Raw genomic sequence first — 15632 nt, 5'->3', positions numbered from 1 at the left:
TTGATGAATCGGATTTGAAAATTAATCGACGTATAAAAAATTCCAGATTTACGATAGGAGGCTGCATTACACTGTGTGTGATTTGTCTGCAGGTGAGAGAGAGAGAGAGAGAGAGAGAGAGAGAGAGAGAGAGAGAGAGAGAGAGAGAGAGAGAGAGAGAGAGAGAGACAGACAGACAGAGACAGACAGAGAGAGACTGACAGAGAGAGACAGAGAGAGACAGAGAGAGAGAGACAGAGACAGAGACAGAGACAGAGAGAGACAGAGAGACAGAGAGAGAGAGACAGAGAGAGAGACAGAGAGAGAGAGAGAGAGAACACTTGAATCTTACCCCAAGCTACATTGTCTGTTCTGTAATATATTGTGATGTGATGGATGCCTAAAACGGCTTGAAGGTCAACATGCAACCGAGCTTCACGTTGGTTATCTGCAGAGACAACGCACTGGTGTCCAAAAGCAGACAGGTCTTTATATAATCCATCAACCGCATTGGACGCCTCCACATTCTCCGCCGAGAGTTTACTTTTACGGGTATTGTATGGGTGTAACTGGCTAGCTTTCTTGTATAAAGCAATGTTTTCTGGAGAAAAAAAACACAGATCAAATATCTTAAAACAATAATCCCATAGGTCATATCTAAGTGTCAATTCCTACCAGACGAATATTGCATAAACTATACAAAATAATGTCAGTGACTTAAAACACATCAACAATTCCGTTGTATTAAACGTAAAGTATACAAGTATGGAACTTTCGAGGTCGATATCACTTTTTGTGTCTGAGGTCGATATCACATGATATGTGTTTAAATGACCACATATCGACCTTCAATGAAGTCCATAAAAGTAAAATTATATAATCACTCGCAGCACATTTATGGCTGTCATGAAAGTCGTTTAAACAAAAAGGTTAGCAATATGTACGTTTTGACGTCAAAAATCCTGCAATCCTTTAAAATACTTATTAATGCATTAAATAGCAAATTCAAGCGATCCCTAGTTTAATACTTACTACTAGCTAATGACATTTCTATGACACGATTTGTAATTTAATGGCACAAGTTGTGGTTAACCGATCGACAACATTCTTAAGGTCAAGATCTAGTAAATGAAAGATTATAAGATTTAAGATATAAATTCTTTAAATGATGCTTGATAACATTAGCTTTGTTTGATAGGTTATACCGGGGCTAAAAGTTTTGGTAAACACGATGACAAATCATGTTTTAACGAGGCCGGGTCTAATTTGTTCTGCCCTAGATTTTTGAATGAAAATCTTTACATGAATTTCTACTGATACACTCATTATTTTAAGATAAAAAAATAAGTTATTTACCACACCGTTTGTTTAAGGGGTAATCTCAAAGTTTGTTAATTTTTAACATAGGACACTATGGGATTTTACTTGAAATGTATCAATTTTGCACATTTTTTACATTTTTTTAAAAACTTCTACCCTAGGGATTTCTTTTTCTGTTCTACATATTAAAGTTATTGCTAAAAGACATTAAATGGTCAAATAATAAAACCCTTTTACCTCCTGGTTTGTTCCAAGGGTTTTATCAACGTTGTTTTTTGTATGCCCAATTGCCCAGATTTGTCAGATAATGGCTATTTTTTATTTGACAAAGGCGAAAATGGTGATCTTTATAGTATTATTAAAATATCTAAACATATTTAAGTAATAAATAAATATATAACATCACATATTAAGGGTCAAAAATATATAATTACATGGTTACTGTCTTGAAATATATGAATTAAGCTATGTTTGGGGGGGGGGGGGGGGGGTTAAGAAAACGTGACAGAGGGCTAGGCTTGCTGAACCCTATTCACGTTTTCGACCCAAGCTCAAATATAGTTTATACTTCAAGACATTTATGTTTATTCCACGATATAATTTTACGCATCAAACGAGCTATTTTCAACGAATTTCGCCGAATATCTGCAGCTGAAACTATCACGCCATGGCGTCAACAGAGCAAAAAGACGACGTCACAATACAAATGAAACGCTGCGCGAAAGCGTGCGTACTCGTTCTGTACTAGGCGTCGTTAAGCTGTCATTACCAGTGAAATATGAAGGATATGAGGAACAATTTTTGGATTTTTATGCATTTTTGAGGAATAAAATATATCTAGAATGCCTACAGTTGTTGTGAATACATGTATATATATATCACAATTTCATGTTTATTTCTAATATGGACATATATTTTTATGTTAACTTTCATGTTTTTATAAGTTTGATTAATCTTCTAGTAATGTTAATGTATGTCCGTTTTTGTCAGATCAAGGTTTTTTGTTAATGTTTAATCCATTTTCCGTTTTTGTCCGAGTGTTTACTTTTTGTCAATATTGAACGAGAGGAAGTAAGTTGAAGACAGTTGGCGAGCAGGAGAGAGAGGAGAAAGGGTTTGAAGGTGTTAAATAGAAATAGAGTATAGTACAGGGAATAAAAGGTATAGTTAGGGAAGGGAAATAAGCATGATAAGTGATAGGGGTTAGATGGGTGGCTTTTTCTTTTAGACAGTGCAAGAGAAGAGAGTGTGTTTTGGTGTCAGATTGTGTGAAGTGTGAGCAGAGGTGTATATATGATATGAATGTGTTGTGTGTCAGTTATCTTTAACAATGTGGTAGGCTATTCGTGTGTATTGTTTTCAGTCTAATATTGTGTTGTATTGTTGATTTATTTATATATGTTTATTAAATGTATAAAAAGGAAAAGGGAGTTTTTATTCCAAGACTTCAAGAATAGCTCGCCACATTGATTGGTGCCGGAACCCGCTGTGAAGATTCTAGGAGCCTTTAAGTGTTCAAGACTACAGAAGAAAGATGTCAGCAACCTATTTGAAAGGACTTTGTACCAGGTACAGAAATCTTATAGAGACAGAAATTAAAAAGGCTGATAAACTTGTGTCGATAGATGTATCAGAGGAAGATCCGACAGCTCTACTTAGAAATGTTGAAACATCAGTGAGACGGATAAAGGAGTTCAGCGCCAAACTTGAAGAAACGATGGAGAAGTGGTCAATGGTGATAGAGGGCCAAGAGACTAAACAAGGTGAACAAGAGAAATTCAGTGAAATCAGTGGAAAAGTGTTCCTTTTATTAAATGAGGCAAATGATCGCTCTTAGCAGCTCATCATTCTTGAGAAAACACTACAAGAAAAACTCACAACTCTGAAGAAACCTCCTGATATGACAGACCCAAGACTAGATCACCTTATTCATTTACAAGCAAAGATGCAGGAACAAATTATTCATTTTCAAGAGCTGTCACTCCATCAACACAACCCAGTGGCAGACTCAGTGGCAGTTAAACTTCCAAAGTTAGAACTACCTTCCTACAATGGAGATAAAATTAAGTTTAAGGAATTCTGGGATGCCTTTGAAGCTACTGTTCACAGGAACCATAAGCTCTCCAACATTGAGAAATTTAATTATCTCAGAAGCAAACTTACAGAAACAGCTCGACTAGCCATATCTGGACTTTCACTTTCAAATGAAAACTATGATGTAGCTATTTCTATTCTGAAGGACAGATTTGGAGACGTGCAATCAGTTATCAACAAACATTATGTTGAACTCATCAATACTCAGTCAGCTACCAATGACACATCAGCTCTGCGTAAGTTACATGATGACATTGAGAGACACATGCGCAGCTTGGAAGCTTTACATCAGGATGTCAACCAGGATGTGTTTATCTCCATGATTACCTCGAAACTACCAAAGGAAACCATACTGCAGCTTGAAATACAAAAAGGCTCACATGAAAAGTGGACGGTTCTACAAAACTTGTTCCTCCTGAAGATCAATCAACAAGAGAGAAGATGAAGATACTTTGAGTAATCTGGAGTCTTACAGAAGATGTACTCTCAGTCCCAGTTGGGAATTATGAAAACACGCCAGTACCAGTGACCAAACGAGAAGTACTACAAAGAGTTGCATCAATATTTGATCCTCTTGGATTTTTCACTCCAGGTACTTTAAAGGCAAAACTATTTCTTCAAGCGTTGTGGGAGAAAAATCTTGAATGGGATGAACAACATGGAGAAGAAGATATCCAGCAGTAGAAAGAGATAGCAGCAGATTTAAGAGAAATTCCACAATGCCAGATTCCAAGATACTGTGGGCTCCCAGGAGAAGTTTCCTACAAACTTTTGTGCTTTTGTGATGCGTCAGCGAAAGCATTTGCCACGGCAGTTTACCTGCAGATGACCACTGACACTTCAAGCATCTGTAACCTAGTATTTTCCAAGACTCGTTTAGCACCCAAAAAGAAAATTTCCCATGCCTCGTCTTGGTGTGCGAAGCATAAACTTTGTAGAAAATCAACTGAAACTGGCAATATCTGAGAAAATACTATGGACAGATTCGCAATGTGTTTTACACTGTATTAAGACTAAAAAACCTTTAACAACATTTGTAGAAAACAGAGTTAAAGAAATTCAGAGTTGCAGTGACATTGAATTTCAATACGTTATCTCAAGTGATAATCCAGCAGATATTGCAAGCAGAGGTACGACAGTTGACACTTTAAGGGAAATACCTATTGGTGGAATGGCCCCGGATGGTTGAAAAAGAACAAAGATGAGTGGCCTTCATGGAAGCCCCCTACCAGTGAAAATGACTTTGACAGTATAATTGGGACTGAGTACAAGAAACCGCGAGTAATATATGAGACAAAACTATTAGCTGGGGAAGGTCCTCACGGATTCACAGAGACTGTTAGTGCTGAATATAAGAATCCATTTTGCATGGACGACAAGCGTTTCTCATCCTTCATGAAGCTAATAAGAGTATCAGCATGGATTCTGAGATTCATTAAGAGACTAAAGAGAGTGAAGTCATCCTCTGGTCCTTTGACTGAGACAGAGTTGAGCATGGCAAAGACACTTTGGATAAAGAGTATCCAAACCCAGAGCTACAGTGATGTAAAACTTGCGTTAACAGAAAAGAAGAGACATAATTTGATTAACCAGTTAGGATTAACATTAGATCAAGATGGAATCATTAGATGTGTTGGCAGACTAGGAGCTGCACACTTGACTGAGGGAGCTAGGACACCAATTTTACTTCCTAAGAAAAGTCATGTAACATTTTTACTGATAGACAGTTACCACAGAAAATCCATGCATCTTGGAGTATCTCAGACCCTGTCTATGGTTCGTCAGACACACTGGATTCCACAAGGACGTTCTGAAGTGAAAATAATTCTGCGGAGATGTACAATCTGCAAGAGACATGAAGGAGGACCATACAGAATGCCTATTATGCCGCCCTTACCTAGAAAGAGAGTAAATGAGTCCTCCCTCTCCATTTACCTACACTGGAGTAGACTATTTTGGTCCAATATATGTGAAAACAGACGGCGTCACCAAGAAAGTATGGGTGTGCTTGTTTACCTGTTTAGTGGTTAGAGCCATCCATTTAGAGCTTATGCAATATATGTCCACAGAAGAGTTCCTTCATGGATTGAGACGATTCATAGCTCGATGGGGAAAGCCGAAGCAACTCATTTCAGATAATGCTTTACAATTCAAGTTGGCCAGTAATATCTTAGAAGAAACTTGGGCCCCAACAGTCAGAGATCCAGATGTTCAGAGCTATATCGCAAATGAAGATATCAAGTGGCAATTCATAGTAGAGCTTGCCCCATGGATGGGTGGTTTCTACGAGCGTCTTATAGGAATAGTAAAGAGATGCCTTCGGAAAACAATTGGGAAGCTGTGTCTTACCAACGAACAATTAAGAACTCTTTTAGCAGAGACAGAAGCAGTGGTAAATTCAAGACCATTAGTTTATGTAGGTGATGACATCAACTCCAACATAATTCTTACCCCTGCTCACTTCCTGACACTGAATCCTAAAACTGGTATCCCAGATAGTAATGAAGAAGATACAGAGGATCCCGAGTATTTACCCAACATCAGCAGTGCCGAGAAGTTATTGCAGATATGGAAGAAAGGACAGAAACATTTAGATGTTTTTGGAAAGCTTGGCGCGATGAATATCTGCTAAGTTTACGAGAAAGAACAGCATACAGACTAAAAGAAAGAAGAGTCAAGCACAGCGAGGAACCACAGATTGGTGATGTGGTGTTAGTTAAAGATGACCTTCCTCGTGGAAGCTGGAAAATAGGACGCCTTTGTGAACTTACAATAAGCCGAGATGGAGAGATTCGTTCCGGACAGGTATTGCTACCTAGCAAGAAGACTCTCAATAGACCGTTGAACCTACTCTTTCCGATCGAGTGTTCCAAAGATACAGAGACCAAAAACAGTGAGAACCCAGTGGAAAATCAAAGTACCGCAAGTAACAAGAGTATGACCTATAAAGATCAATCAGTGACCGAATCCAAAAATGAACCTGATGTCAGAGAGCCGCCGCAAATTAGACCCAAACGAAAAACCGCGCAAAAGGCGAGGAAGAAGATCAAAGACTGGTTAAATTCGTTACGACATTGTTGGTCGTGGGAGTGTTGTGAATACATGTATATATATCACAATTTCATGTTTATTTCTAATATGGACATAGATGTTTATGTTTACTTTCATGTTTTTATAAGTTTGATTAATCTTCTAGTAATGTTAATGTATGTCCGTTTTTGTAAGATCAAGGTTTTTTGTTAATGTTTAATCCATTTTCCGTTTTTGTCCGAGTGTTTACTTTTTGTCAATATTGAACGAGAGGAAGTAAGTTTAGCAGAAGACAGTTGGCGAGCAGGAGAGAGAGGAGAAAGGGTTTGAAGGTGTTAAATAGAAATAGAGTATAGTACAGGGAATAAAAGGTATAGTTAGGGAAGGGAAATAAGCATGATAAGTGATAGGGGTTAGATGGGTGGCTTTTACTTTTAGACAGTGCAAGAGAAGAGAGTGTGTTTTGGTGTCAGATTGTGTGAAGTGTGAGCAGAGGTGTATATATGATATGAATGTGTTGTGTGTCAGTTATTTTTAACAATGTGGTAGGCTATTCGTGTGTATTGTTTTCAGTCTAATATTGTGTTGTATTGTTGATTTATTTATATGTGTTTATTAAATGTATAAAAAGGAGTTTTTATTCCAAGACTTCAAGAAAAGCTCGCCACAACAGTCTCTCCCAAAAACGGAATTAAATAAGCTTTTGACATCTTTTATAAAATGATGTCAAATTGAATACAGGTATAGGGATTACTTTCTCCATGATTTGACATAAAATTTCAAGAAATTTTTCTACATTAAAATAATTTAATTCTGGTTGTAACGTCTCATTTGATTGGATAAAAAATTCATATATATCGTATAACATAACTTGCCTACGTCACAATTTGATGCGCTTGCAAAACATATTAATCCGTCTGACGTTACGTTTAAATTTTGTACAAATTAACATCTTTTAACTAAATAATGGGCTTTTTCGGATTTTAATAATAGACAATAAAATTATTAGGAATGAATTTAATCTCTACCTATGTTATAGGAGTATAACATAACTTGGAACAGTTTACACTTTTTATAAACTGCTTCGCTGTTAATAAAGCGTAAACTACCCTGAACTGTGTTATATCGTATAACATAGGTAGAAATTAAATTCAATCCTTAAAAAAAATTATATCAGAAACTCATGTAAAAAAAAATCATTAAAACATATAGACCAGGTCTCGTTAAGTCGATAGTCATTACCAATATTATTATTTTGAATTCTTCTATTTATTAGTCCCCTACCGGTTTTCACCGGAGGGGACTATAGCTTTCCTCTGCGTCCGTCAGTCCGTCTGTCTGTCTGTCTGTCCGTCCGTCTGTCTGTCCCACTTCAGTTTTCCACACTTTTTTTCTTTATGTGTTTGAGAAATGATATGAATTTTGCTGAACAGCTTCAAAATGTCAAACTACAGATCAAGTTTTTGTAGCGTCTGGTTGACATATTTTTGAGAAAAACTAATGTTTTATATTACAATTTTTTAATGTTCGGTTTCGATATTCTGCATAACAGTGCATTGTTTTCACAATTTCCACAAACCGGTAGGGGACGTGTATTGCTTATGCAATACTCTCAGGATGCTTGTTTTATTTTTTTATTTTTTTTTTGGGGGGGGGGGGGGTGCCATAAAAAAATAGTCAGGTTGGACAAAACTCTTTCACTTTTTGTTCTGTTCATCATTTTAGATTTAAATTTTGAAGATTTTGAAGAAAAATCGGATTTTTTATTTTCATTTGCAAACATTTGACACAACGTTTAATGTATGTATCTATAACAATAAAGATATTTTTTTCCCCTTTTTTGAGAACGATTTTTGATACGGAAAACATAATGCCCTATACTTGTGCCGCGTTTAGATAATATAATGCCATTTAATCAAAATACATTGATCAATTAGGTTAAATACTTTATAATATGATCCCTTTGAAAGTCACTGAATGTCTTAAGATATGGCTGTTACATCCTATTTCATGCCAGTGACTAAAGCGTTAAACGAATTATCAGTCTGTATATGTAAAATCCCTAAACATTTTAAACGTACCATAGGTAAATGCGATCGATGGTAGGATCAATAGAAATGTTGTCGTTATCATCGTTTTCGAAAATACCTACAAATTAAAACAAAACATGAAATAAATACACAGTTACAGAAAGGAGTGTAAAAAACCTATTGTATATATATTCATGTTTATTTAACATTATGGAAAAGTCGTTGACAGCATGGATCGAATGATCGAATGTATACGAACAAACACAAAGTTTTGAATGAGTAAAACAGATACAACAAGCTTTTCATTGCATGAAAGTACATCTGTGTATATGACAATGCAATTGTATAGGCTTTAATTAAATACCCATGCAAGTCAACAATCCCTTGGACTTGCATGTAACTTTACCCAATACAGTGCTGCTATCCTGAAAGTTGACAAGGATAGGATAGGATAGGATGCAGGATGCACGATACAGGATAGAAAGATAAAAGTTAAGTTCTATCCTATCCTATCCTATCCTATCCTGCATCCTGTAGCCAATCAGATTCGAGTATAAATTTCAGAGTTATTTTGCGAAACGAAAATTGGCTGAACAATGTATTTTCAATGTCAATTTAATACGTTTAACAAGTTAAACAATTCAAGAATAATTATTATATCAAGAACGCGGTGAATAACATTGATGCGCGCTAAAATGTAGGCGCTACATCTTTGTCAATTCGTACGCAAGTACGGAGTACTGCGAGAATTCGATGCAACATTTGACAATGTCAGAAATAGATTTCTGTATTTCCTTCATTTAAAGTCTGCAAAGTATAAAAGCTTGAATTTATAAACGACCTATTCGGCATTTTAAAAGATAAACATGTATACAAGAAACAGACATTGCTTCACGTTTCATATTATTTCTTCAATCCCCAATAACAGGGACGCATATTTCTGTTCGATATTAACCTGAACATATCGAATTAATAAATGTTAGCTAGCTATAAATGCTTAAGAATTTATACTTTAAAAATAACTCCGAGTGGTTTAACTATAAACGATATAAACTTCCTAAAGGAATTATTTATTTCCAGATCGTGTTTACATTTATCGCCGAACGAATCGCTCGAATAATGATAATTACGCTCAGTTATATGTGATAACAAAATAATTTGATAAAAATATGTGACTAAACAGTTCCTCAATAAGTGCATCGAAGTTATTTATCTGTTTTTTATGCATAAATATAGTAAAATCAAAAATCGAATCGCTTACCTGTTTGTTTACGTTATTGTGTCCATCCCGCGTACGATTTAATTTTACCGTAGCACAGATAAGTAAGTTATCCCGCTCGAAGAATATTCGGTTTTAAGATTTAATTATTCATTTTGAGAACTACATTATTTGATAAAATCATTTAATTCTTAAATTTCGTTTCATTTAACTTGCATTCCTATATTTTAAAGGTATAGGATAGGATAGGATAGGATAGAGCTTATTTGCAGGATAGGATGCAGGATACAGGATATAGGATAGGATAGGATAGTTTTGTCAACTTTCACGATAGCAGCACTGTTACAGGTTCTTTGAAAGACACTTATTATAGCCATCTGTTTAATCGATGAGGATGAACAATTCTTTTGAACAGTGTAGCGTTATAAAGTGACATAATTTTATACTTGTTTTGCCTCCGAAAAGAATGGCATTTCCTTCAACGATGGTTGTAACAGAGTAGACGGAAAATATATCTTTTAAACTCAGCGTTAACCCAAACGGTCCAACATACTTGAACTATTAAGTCATATACTTATACTAATTATCCTTTGTTTGTGATGTTAACATTGACGACTGTAATGACCAATGGAAAGAATATATTTGCACAGACAACACATTTAGAGCGCAATTTGAAGCGAATAAAGCAGTTCCAATTTTTTAGGAGCAAATAAAGAAGAAAGATCCGTAATCAAACAGTATGTAATTAAGATTATGGTATTTTAAGACATTTAAAAATTTGGACTTTTCAACATGGACTTTCGGTAAAGTGATAACAGTTACTGCAAAGTAAATTCAAGTGATGGTATATGTCAATCAATTTGGAGTACACCGACTCATTGAAAGTACATAATTTAAATATTCAAAGACGCAGCTTTTACGGACGGGGAGGTAAATACAATGAAGCTACTTTTGCTGAAACAAAACGTGTAAGAAAAAGAGGATGTTCATCACTCCCCATCCGAGCATAGCCTAATATTCAGAGACTATACATCACCAATACTCCACAAAGACTAGTCAGCAGTGTTCAGTTTGAAAAAGAAATGTTGTTTTGTCGCAGAGGCAATAAAATCATGCATGAAATGACAAAATTGAAAAAAAAAATACAAAATATGATTGATAGCAAAAGCGAATGAAAGTGAATCAATAAGGTTGAAGATACATGTAATCACACAAAACCATCAAGTTTGCAAAGCACAATCATCAGGAATAATGCTAGACTTGCATGATATGTGAATGTACGTTTTGCTTTAAATCACAGAAGGTTAAAATACTGTATTTAGACTATCTCATTAATTTATTACTAGCTTAAAGGTAATTGGTGGTATTAAGTGGAAAGTTTACTTTGATATCAACGGGAAGGGGGGGGGGGGGGTAGATTGTGTTCAGATTTAGGTTTTAAGTTTAAAATAATTCATAAATTGTTAAATAAAGTATACATATCAATATGAAATTACAAAATGTTCATGACCATATTATCATATATTCAAAGTTATTTTCCTATGATATTAATACTTAAATTCAAAGAATAATGAAATTAATACGTCTGTGACTATATTCTAGAAAAAAGGATTTGGCAAAATTGAATAGATAAATGTATCATTTAAATCATATCTATTACTATGAAGCAGGAAAAAATACATCATTATACAATACATTATTATCTAAATGACATATTTTCCTTTCCTCAGTGATCAGTTTAAAAGAAGCATGATGTGATCGTGTGCAGTTTTTTTTTTTAAATTACTTACAAAAACTTATCTTTAAAAAATAGAATAAAGAGAAAAAACCAGAGAACAAAATATGTATTGTAAATAGTTCCTTTTATACTTGAACACTTACAAGTTCCTAGCCTCTCCAGAGAATTTATTTTCTGAGAGAGAGAGAGAGAGAGAGAGAGACAGAGACAGAGACAGAGAGATTAAACGCCGAACAAGGAATATAACACTGAAGTGATAATAGGATGCAACTAAGACTGTATATTGTTATATTGAGCAAGATTGGAACCGTAACAGCAAAGCATGTATGATATCATAGTCACGAGGGATAATGGAGTTTGCATTAAATATATGTACCGGTATATCAAGAGCTCCAGCTACATAATTTTTTAGATAACACAGGGATCTAACTGGCGAATATTATACACATATTACATGGCTTCGGTGGCGACATACCAGAATATTTACCCGAAGTAACATGTAAGCCCTGATGTGTAATGTCGCCCAATGCTGAAGACTATACCGTCACCAAGCTACATATGTCCTGGTATTCACCCGGAAAGACAGTCGAAGAACGTATTTACCTCATTATAAAGTGAATTTAATTAACACATCTTCATATCTTAAAAATCAATGTGAGATGTTTTGTGACCGTTATCGTTTTACGCAAAGACGACGCTATAAAAGCGATAGACAGTATATTCACAAAATGATATTTTTTCTTCAAAAAAGACAACTTCAGTAAGGTCCTCTGAATAGCTGACGCTGTTCTGATATTTTGATTTTCGAGGAACTGTATACGTTTGCGTAGCTTAATTTTGAACCGGACGTCAATAATATGCATAATTATTGCACGCAATGGTGATTCACATGTAACGATTTCGGGAGGGCAATATAACGGTTTCCTGTAAAATATAACTGTTTCCGATAGGACAGTATGTCAGTCTCTTGCCTCAAGAAACTGTTCATATGAAGAGCATGCCGTTGCGAATCGAATGAACCGAGAGATTCAAACTCTATATGCAGGTAATGAAGGTATAATGCTACATAAGTAAGGAAGTTTGACTATAGAAAAACTAAAGCCATCACGTTTATCATAAAGTTTTGTTGTTAGATTACCGTTAATGTCTCTTTCAAGTAAAACAGATGCCACAAACAGATTTCACTGACTCTGTGGTATTTTTTATTTCAAGCTCACTGGGGTATCTTGAGTCGACGTGAATATGGCAGTACCAATTATTGATTTATAATGCGACGTCAATACACCTGAATGTTGAGTTGAGGCCATGGCAAATGTTTTATTTTTTCACGTAAAAGTTTATTATAATAAAGTATGCTTCATATGAATACAAAGATAGGTCTGATAACAATGGAGCGCAATTGGTACCAATGGGTATTCCAACAGCTTGTTTGAAGTCCTGATTTCCAAAACGACAAGTTTATCATTATTTTAATAACCCCTTTAGAATAGTACTTGTGTGCACAATCCAAATGGTTTTAAACAAAACACTTTTGAATATGACCCATGACAAGGTAAGTTAAGTGATCCATTTTTATTGAAAAAACAGCTATCAATGATGTAATAACGCATGTACTTTAATTTATAGAGGGGAGGGGGTGGAGGGGGGGGGGTGTTGAAACGGAGGGGGGGGGGGTCTTTGAATGAAGTGTAGAAAAGTCGTAAATGTTTACGTTATTGATTTTTGTAAAATTTTGGGATTGGAAATTTAAGAAAAAAAAGAAGACATTTTTAATATAAATTAAAATATAATCGATATATACAAAATGTACATGTAATTCAATAAATACTACTATAATATCACAAATTTTTTTCATTTTTTCATGCACACTGCCAGCGATCAGAAATGAACACACAACATATATATCTTTCCTATCTGAATCATCTTGCCCTTCTTACTAAATTAAAGTAATCTTGATCGCATATTACTTGTATTACGTGTCTAATATATATGTTAGGTAATTACTCAGTCAGCTTTAACAATAATACACATAGAACAACAATGAAAATCATTGCTTATAAAAAAAATTTGTTTCCTTGATACATTTTATCTACTTATGAGAAGGGTCTTTATAACCAAACTGAAATGAATTGAGCAAAACTTTCAGTACAATACAACTGAGAAAATGGACTCACCTTTGGATTGGTCAAATCATCCAAAATTGAAATTTTAAGACGAAAAAAATCACAACTGAGATCCCCCGGTGAAGAAGCGTTTTACAAGACCAGGAAGCAATATTCTTTTTAACATGTATAACCCTCAAACAATTTCCCCACACACCATTAGATAACTTACTGAAATATCACCAACAAAGGAGGAACACAAAATAATTCCACAGTACATACTTAGAACGATAACAAGTGTTTCAATAATTCTTTACATATATGAGCTAATTTCTTTTGATCTTTTTAAAAAAGTTTTTATTAAATCGATTGTTTACCTAGGGTCTGGCGACTTTCATTATATTGTGCATTGTTATGTAATAATTTAATTCTGGTTGTAACGTAGCATTGATTTGATAGAAAAAATAAGTTAAATTTGTACAACGTTGTTTGCACGTCACAAGACACGTCACAATGCACCAAAGTGAAAAACGTACTAATCCGTTTGACGTTACGTTTGAATTTTGAACAGATTTATATCATTTATACAAGTAAAACGGACTCAATTTATACAGCAAATTACAACAAATTATAAGGAATAAACCCAATATCTCACCAAGTTATACAAGTATAACCGGGGTTGGTGCAATTTACGGGGTTTTTTTATAATCTGCTTCGCGGATCATAAAGCAAAACATGCCCCAACCCAGGTTATACTCGTATAACTTGGGTAGACATTGAGTTTATTTCTTAATTTTACAATTGTAGCATTATTAGCCATTCCCTTGTTGTAGTGAATGACCATTGCATATTGAGAGAAAAATTATTTGCACGTTTTTGTTTAACTGTATTAATTGCTTGGTGGTGATGGTATTTGTATTTTGAAAATCAAAGTGCGAAAGAGAGTAGAATAGTTGTAAATATTTGCTCAAAAGAATAAACAACGTCATCTGACGTTAAAGGTTTTTTTTTTTTACAGTAAACGAAGAGACATGCGGTAAAACAATTAAAAAGAATGGAGGAACTAACTTATGATCAAACGTGAACAAATTACATGTCAAGTGACACAGTGCTAGTTTCAATTGTATGGTAAAAAGTACAAAATACTCAGGGTGATACCAAGATTGGCTATTTCTATTAACTGTGCACGTCATCTTGACGTCATGTTTTCAACGTTACCGTACGGCGTGAGGACAAAACATGTTGTTTTCAAAATCGGTTATCAAAATACCTTTTCATCAAATAGAATTAAACTTTATAGATCAATCAAATAAGTGTTGGTGCATAAATTAATGTTAGTTATAACTATTGTAAAAAGTATATGATAGACAGTCAAAGTCTTCTTATTCTTTATTTGACCTTCGTGCACTTTTTCCAAGGAAAAATAATGATTGAAATTTTGAGATAGTGTCTTCTTTTTTTTAAGACAAAAATAATTATCCAGTTTTGGGGGGAATAGGTGGATGAGTGGAGCTACTAACTTTTTTTTTTTTTTGCTTTTTATTACTTTTTGTACGTGTGTTAGATTGTCCCTCTTTCACATGATATACTATTTCTTGCTGATTCATTACTTTGTTTTTAATGAACAACTCCTTAAGACGACAATTAAAAGAGAGTACATAAGTGCTTGCATTTTTTCTAACGACGTTAATAGGCTTAGAGTACACTTACGTAGGCTATAATAAGATGATGGTTAGAGCAGTTAAAACTCTGGCAGAAAAAGGAAGTAAAATATGACACTTAAGACTGAATTGATATTTCCTTTATTATTTGACAAAGGTGTAGTTTCAAGTACATTGATAACGTTCTTTTTAGTAGATATTGGACAATGATAAACATAAATAAATAAAATATTCGAGAATTGCATCAAAATGCATAAACAATTTCTAGTAAGTATAAAATATCAATAGACAGTAATAATATGCTATATAAAGTTAAAGAAATATTGAACACTTTTATAAATTAACTTCTATTTATTTTTTGTCGGTTCACAAATTTACTTCTTAATCAATAACGAACAAAAAATGTGGGTTTTTTTTAAAAGATAAAAGCGTATAGAAATAAAGCAAGCCTTTAAGTTT

The 15632-nt window shown here is 34.4% G+C and overlaps 1 protein-coding gene across 1 annotated transcript in view; it reads right to left on the bottom strand.

Annotated features, from left to right (window-relative positions):
* Positions 1-13663, bottom strand: part of LOC128171062 (receptor-type tyrosine-protein phosphatase alpha-like) — a 34960-nt gene extending 21297 nt beyond the window's left edge. Inside the window, exons 1-3 of the mRNA XM_052836823.1 lie at positions 13585-13663; positions 8505-8571; positions 332-580 (exon numbers count right to left, since the gene is read on the bottom strand). Coding sequence (XP_052692783.1) covers positions 332-580; positions 8505-8556 — 301 coding nt within the window. The 5' untranslated portion in view covers positions 8557-8571; positions 13585-13663. The remainder of the gene's footprint in view (positions 1-331; positions 581-8504; positions 8572-13584) is intronic.
* Positions 13664-15632: the final 1969 nt, after the last annotated feature.

This window comes from Crassostrea angulata, chromosome 2, assembly GCF_025612915.1.
Source record: "Crassostrea angulata isolate pt1a10 chromosome 2, ASM2561291v2, whole genome shotgun sequence".
NCBI classification, from domain to species: domain Eukaryota; kingdom Metazoa; phylum Mollusca; class Bivalvia; order Ostreida; family Ostreidae; genus Magallana; species Magallana angulata.
The sequence above is the reverse complement of the archived record's forward strand: the minus strand, read 5'-3'. Positions and strand labels throughout refer to the sequence as shown.